At 41.0% G+C, this 6976-nt stretch overlaps 1 protein-coding gene across 1 annotated transcript in view; it reads left to right on the forward strand.

Moving 5' to 3' along the window:
* PDZRN3 (PDZ domain containing ring finger 3) overlaps positions 1–6629 on the forward strand; it is a 114034-nt gene extending 107405 nt beyond the window's left edge. Inside the window, exon 4 of the mRNA XM_085072271.1 lies at positions 5494–6629. Coding sequence (XP_084928397.1) covers positions 5494–5748 — 255 coding nt within the window. The 3' untranslated portion in view covers positions 5749–6629. The remainder of the gene's footprint in view (positions 1–5493) is intronic.
* The last annotated feature ends 347 nt before the right edge of the window (positions 6630–6976 follow it).

Below are 6976 nucleotides of genomic sequence, written 5' to 3' on the forward strand. Positions count from 1 at the left end.
TCTGTGACATTTGTGAGGCATAGAAGAGCCAACAAGCTGTACAATGCATACAAATGTTTATCACTCATGGCATTAAACCCACAAAAATCAGTCTAAATTGATGGGGAAAAAAATTTTTACTGAAACCCTTCTGGTTTCTGCTGTGTACTACTAACACCCAGAAAACAGTGTTATACACTATTGCAGCAAAAATAAAGCACAAAATAATTATAACTGTTCTGCACAAGGATTTTCTGGCTTTCTCAACCCTTCAGTAACGACATCATTAAACAGCAGTTATTGATAAAATGACATTTATGTAGTAGCACAACCCTGTACTATCCTGCCTCATACCTCAAACAAAAATAAGAATGTGTTTTCTAGTAACAGAGAACAATTCTGTCACCCCAGTCTTGGCTGCAAACTCGCCTTGCCTTGCTTAGGAGGTCCAGCCTTGTCCTCACAGTGTGAAGGCTGGAAAGCTCCAGCCTCTGGACCCTGTGCCAATTCTGACCTCAGCAAATTAGCATCTAAACAGTGGCACTTGGCTCAGGAATGGCTGGAGGATCCCAAACCTCTCAGTAGAAGAATTGTTAAAGTAAAAACACGTATGTAAAGTATAAAAACGTGAGAAAATCTGTCCTTGCAAAAGGTATTTCACTGTGACATATCCAGAATTAATAGAGGAAGGAGGTTTCAACAGGAGAGATGCCAAATGCCTTCCACAGCTCCAGCAGAGAGAAGCTATTGTATATCCAATACCTTACACAGTTGCAGCACTGGAAAATTACATGGAAAGCCATGTCCTAGGGAGGTTGAGCAAATTCTTCACAAGCCTAAAGAGAAATCAGGATTTTTTCTGGGTTTTTTTTTCCTTTTCTCCTTGTTGAGGAGAACATCACTGATCACAAGTCATCCCTGATTTATTATTTATTTTATTTTTATTTTATTTGTCTTTCTACTTAATATGTAGCTGCCAATTGAGAGAGATTTGAAAACGGAGGCACTTGGGTCTTACCAATATTACACCCCCAGGATCCTACTGCCTGTTTTTACTCTTTTATCTCCAAGGTAGCACCCAAACCTTTCCAGCCTTTTTCATGGCTCTGAGAAGTCTGATCTCAAACTATACCCACATCGTATTTGTTGCACTCACACCTCCTAAGCTGCCATGGGATGTTCCTCTGCAATTCCACCTGATGTTTAGGGTTCCTCAGTGAAGTTCTGCTGCTTCCATTCAGGGCCAGATATAGCATACTGGGGTTTTTTTTCTTTCCTTCTTTCCATTGATTCCTGTTTATTTTTCTGATAATTTACTTCTTGGAAATAGGAATTAGTGAGAGTTCCATGATCAATGTTAGGGTTTAAGACATCCTTTCCATCTATTTGCTGGGATCACCCATTTGGAATTGCTCCATGGCCTCCCCTCTTCTGCCTTCCTGCATCATCTCTCTTTTTCTCCATTACAAATATACATCACTTCTACCTGAATTGACCATGGCAGCATTTTTCCTTCCCATTATCTCAGTTTGGCCATGGAATGCTGATGGCACACTCAGCTCCATAACTTCCTGCTTTGCTGTTAATGTCCTCTCTCAGTCAGAGCCTGAACTGAGGCATTGCAAAAGCAAGACACCCCTTGACTCCAGTGAGCATCAAATCAAACTCAAGTGATTATTTGATTTTCCTTGCAAGTATTAAAATTTCCAGGAGTCACAGACCTCCCAGGCAGGATGATGGCATTTTTATCTGTATATTTCTTGCTGCCTCTATAGATTTCTTAGAGCTCTCTTCAGCCTACTTTAGTGCAGAAGAATATAGCATACAGTCCAAACTATAAAATAAAATACTATAGGTGCCATTCTATTTCATAATCATTGCATAGTTTCTGTTAAAAAAAAAAAAAATCAAGCATCCCTTCCTTATTTACTGTTCTTAATTCAGACTATTTCTGTCCTGCCTCATGCAGTGGCTAAACCCACTATCTGGCTGCACCACAAATATCATCCAAGTCCATTCAGCCCAGTTTAACTCCACTCAATGCACTTTATCTACAGCTTTCTCCATATTCAGTCTATTTCCAATGCTAAGAAGGTCCAAAAGCTAAGCATTTCACCCTTTCAGACAAGTTAATTTATCCATCTTTTGTGCCATGAAAGATCCCATTGTCTCTGTCACACGGCATGTTCCTAAGAAATTTTGCATATTTGTCGGTTTTGGCAGTCTCTGAAGTGTTCATGGGCTTGGGTTTTTTATTTCTGTGTTATTTCAGATGTGACTGTTTATAAAGAAAAAACTGCTGAGCACAATTCAGCAGCATTAGGAATAAAATCTATGCATATAAAGCCCCCCTTTTTTTCATTTTAACACAGCAAAGCTGTACAGATGTATTTATTGGCTTTTAAGCACTGGGAATAGTTATTTGTTGATTGTGACAAATTTTCCAGATAGAAGCTAACCCTGTTAGTATCACCTATTCACTAGACTCAGGATTAGCCATGAGTACTAACTCTGCAGAGACACCAAAAATCAGGCCATTGAGATCATCCCAGTCTACTTCTCTTCTGCATTATTTTGTGCAACTAAAAATAAACTACAAATACCTGCTTTTTTTTTTCTAGACCAGAAGGCAATTTATCTCTGTTATGCATAAGCAGACCTGGGAATTAATGCTTTTTATTATCCAAATATTTAGCACTTCCATCCTCATTTCCCTTTAATGGAAAGTGATATTATTGGTGTGCTGAGATAGGAAATACTAAAAAAAAAAAGTAATTACAAACTATTCACTGCTTAGTATTTACCACATATTATGGCAATTACTGCAGGTTTTTTAGGAATCAGATTCAGACAATGTAATTCCCTGCTGTAAATCACTTTAAAGCATGTTTTTGCATTACTGCATATTCTTTCATTATTTGTTAGTGCAGTTCTGACCATGTCTCATAGATCAGCATCCAAACTGGCCAAGGCTGCTGATCAGAACAGGAACCTGCAGAGCTAAAAGGATTCCAGTCAGTTGGGGTTTAGGAATCAGTCTCTTGTAAGGGATCCACAGACTGACCCCAAAACCATTCATCATGTGAACATCTACTGTCCAGAGAATTGTTTGCCTAATATGCTGTGGGTGCTGCCACAGTTCACAGAAATACTAACTTTTAAAGACAAAATCCCCAACCATATCTTTGAAGGGGGTTGAGAAACCCATAATAACAGCAGTACAGTGACTTACGCTTTAATTTCACTATAATCATTGCCAACTTCTCAAATCCATGATTTAAAATTGTGTACACATCAAACATAGTTCTGCTTGTAGAGTTACCGATTTCTCAGCTGAAAGCTGAATGCCAGAAAGTCACAAACCTTTTCTACATGAGGTCTCTCTACAGCAGGAGGGGGTTTAGATTAAAATTTAGCATGCTCATCACCCCAGTTATACAATCTGGTCCCATGTCCTTCTTCCTGGCTGTGCAGCACTTTTGTTTTCATGGCATTATCAGCTTGCAGACAACATAGTCAGGAAACTGCTTGGAAATAATTCCTGTAGTAACAATTTATGACACAGTCCAGCTCCCTGCATGACATCAACCTGTCCTTGAAGTTATGATTATTTATGTAACAATTACATAGGAGAGCACAGAGAGGATGCCAGCCCATGGGTTTGCAGAAATAAAAGTGTCCTAAAGGACCTAAACCAGAAATGCAGGCCTGTACTAAACTGTCTATAATGCAGGTTCATTGCAGTATTTGGGAATGAACTGGAAATCTGTCCTTTGCAGGGTTTTATCAGGTTTTACTATAAAGATGGACAAAGGATCTCACATGAATAGTTTCCTGCTCAAGAGTTATTCTGAGCATATTTCTGAAAAACTCTACACACTGCAATTTAGAGTCTTTTCTTTTGATTGTTTGTTTTCAGCTGTACCAAAAGAAAAAAATAGGATGCACACAGTAAAATGTGCAACATTTAATTTGCAACAAATAATAAAACTCAAACCATAATCAGCATTTCTTTTTTCCCAGAGAAAACATTACGCTGAACTTAATTTTACAGCTGTACAAACTCTTTTAAAGTGATCTGCTCAATTGGGCGAGTTAATGATATTTAATTTGACCCAGCCAAACTTTACACGCTGTGCATTACTGGGAGCAATCGTGTGCAGTGCAAGTGTTTGTGTAATGTAAATGTCATGCTAACACCTTCCCCTCTCAGCTGGCTTCACAAAAATCCTGGTGTCATCACCTCTCTAAGATAAACCCAAGGTGACAGCAGAAAAAGTGTTATGTGCACAAGGTAGTTCAGCAGGAATTCAGCCTTTTCAATCTATTCTGCACTCCAGTTAACCCTCTTTATATCACCCAGATTTTTGCCCTGGGCAATATGTTAAGTATGGACTAAATTCAGTTACTGAGCTGAGTAATGTGAGTAATGTTCTCATTCAGGTGCCCCAATTACTTTAATGTGACTAAACATGGAATTACAGTGTGTTCTTAGTGCAGTGTGTAAATTCTCTTCTCAGCCCCCCAGTTCCATGGCCTGGCATGTCTTGTGTTATTTCTATCCACTTCTCTAAAATGGAGTTTTTTATTGCCATGACTGAGTACCACCATCATGTTTCATCTGAAAAATTGTTTATCAGACACAAACACACAGTTTTGTAGTTTTGGGTTTGTTCAGCAAAAAGATGAAGAGTCTAAAAAGCAAACAAAAACAAGAAAAAGTTCGGGAGAATCAATAACTTGTTGTGTTTGAACAAGGGCTGAGGGATTTCTAATCTGCAAGAAACAAATGGGGTGCTGGTTTGTACTTCACCTCAAAGAGCAAGCACAGCAGAATCCGTCAAAAAGCAGGGCAGAGGATTTGTAAATTTACTGTAACAAAAGGGGGAATGAGAGGTTCACAAGATGGCAGGAATCGTTCCTGGTGATGCTTTAAAGCTGATAAAAATAAAAAGCAGACACAGTAGTGTAGGGGAAAAGGGTATTACCTTGTTTTTAATAGGATCCCAGGTGCACCCTTGTCAAAGGTGGAATCACGCCGAGGAGCACAGTGTGTATAACATGTATACAATTTTATGGACCTCACTAATTAGCATATCTACCTAAAATCCCTCAGTGAGAAACTTAACAAATGAAGTAATTGTCCCCATATTCTAGTTATCCCTCCCCAAAAGAGGCCACAGTCTAGTTTGAAAAACTCATGTTCCAGAGAGGAGGCTTTGTCCAAGGTTGGAACCTTTAGTTCTGAGATAGTAGGGATGTTTTGTCCTCCCCAGAGAACTCTGAACTTGGCTAAATATCAGAGTACAGGGGTTAGAGACATGTAGGGCTAAGGTACAGGGAGTTAAAGGTGCAAGGAAAGGAAAAGGGTGTAAAAATGTATTGAAAGGGTATAAAAAAGGGTATAAAGAGAAAAACCAAAAACCATCAGGCATCACTGGCACTGGCAGCTCATACCTCGGGCTGGAAGCTGAGCCTGGGTCCCTCACGGCTTTTCTGTCTTTCTCCACGCAGGTCAATGGCAAGGATTTATCCAAAGCCACCCACGAGCAGGCGGTGGAGGCGTTCAAAACCGCCAAGGAGCCCATCGTGGTGCAGGTGCTGCGCAGAGCCCCGCGCGCCAAGGCCTTCGCGGCCCACGAGCCGCAGCTGGTGGATGTGGCCACCCAGACCGACATCACCTTCGAGCACATCGCCGCCCTCAGCAAGATGGGCTCGCCCACGCCGCCCGTCCCCGGCCTCGACCCCTACCTCCTGACTGAAGAGTAAGCTATGCTTTTGTGAGCCTCAAGAATCCTTGGGTTGGGCCTCAAAAATCCTCCTGTTGGGCCCCAAAAATTCTTGTGTTGAGCCTCAAAAGTCCTTGTGTTGGGCCTCAAAAATCCTTCTGTTGGGCCTCAAAAATCCTTGTGTGTGTTGGGCCTCAAAAATCCTTGTGTTGGGCCTCAAAAATCCTCATTTTGAGCCCCAAAACTCCTTCTGTTGAGCCCCAAAACTCCTTCTTTTGGGCCCCAAAAATCCTCATTTTGGGCCCCAAAAATCCTTCTGTTGGCTCTCAAAAATCCTTGTGTAGAGCCTCAAAAATCCTTTTGTTGGGCTCCAGAAGTCCCTGTGTTTGGCCTCAAAAGTCCTTGTGTTGAGGCCCAAAAATTCTTGTGTTGAGCCTCAAGAATCCTTGTGTTGGGCCTCAAAAATCCATGTGTAGAGCCTCAAAAATCCTCATGTTTGACCTCAAAAATTGTGGTGTTGAGCCCCAAAAATCCTTGTGTTGAGCCTCAAAAATCCCTGTCTTGAGCCTCAAAAACACTTGTGTTGGGCCTCAAGAATCCTTGTGTTGTGTGGCTGCACAGGGCCTCTCCTGAGAAATCCCTTTTTCTCATGTGAAGTATGAGAAACAATAAGACAAGGTCAGAACACCTGCTGTTTTTCCTGATCTGTTTTGGTCTAAGAACAGAGTGTGTTTGGAATTGAGTGTTGTAGGACTTCAGCCCATCACCCCGGGGGGTGGGTGACCACTGTCCAATCACTATTTGGTTCTTGCCATATATAAAGGCATTTTTACAATAATAAATCCCTTTTGCTGCTTCACTGGTGTGTGCGCTACTTCACTTTGTTCTGGGTACAACAGCGACAGTGTTGAGCCTCAAAAATCCTTGTGTTGAGCCTCAAAAATCCTTGTGTTCCATAACATTGTGTGTTAGGAGTAGTTCACAGCCTCACCTTGGCTCGCTGGTAAATATCTACTCCCAGAAGTAGCCAGGATTCATCCACCACTGGGCCATAACTCATGGTATTTTCATTTTTCCTACGCATTAGCAAGACATTACTCACATGAGTAATGCCACTGAGTCACAACGTGGCCTCATAAAGCTCGTTTTTTTTGCTGGCATTTGATGGATAAAGTTATTGCATTTTGTAATTCCTCTCACTGCCTCTTTGGGTTGCTTATGTTTTAACTTTATTTTTTATGGCTGCCATAAATTGTGTAATGCTAAGA

Source organism: Lichenostomus cassidix, chromosome 12 (assembly GCF_008360975.1).
Source record: "Lichenostomus cassidix isolate B80296 chromosome 12, HeHo_3.0, whole genome shotgun sequence".
Lineage (NCBI taxonomy): Eukaryota > Metazoa > Chordata > Aves > Passeriformes > Meliphagidae > Lichenostomus > Lichenostomus cassidix.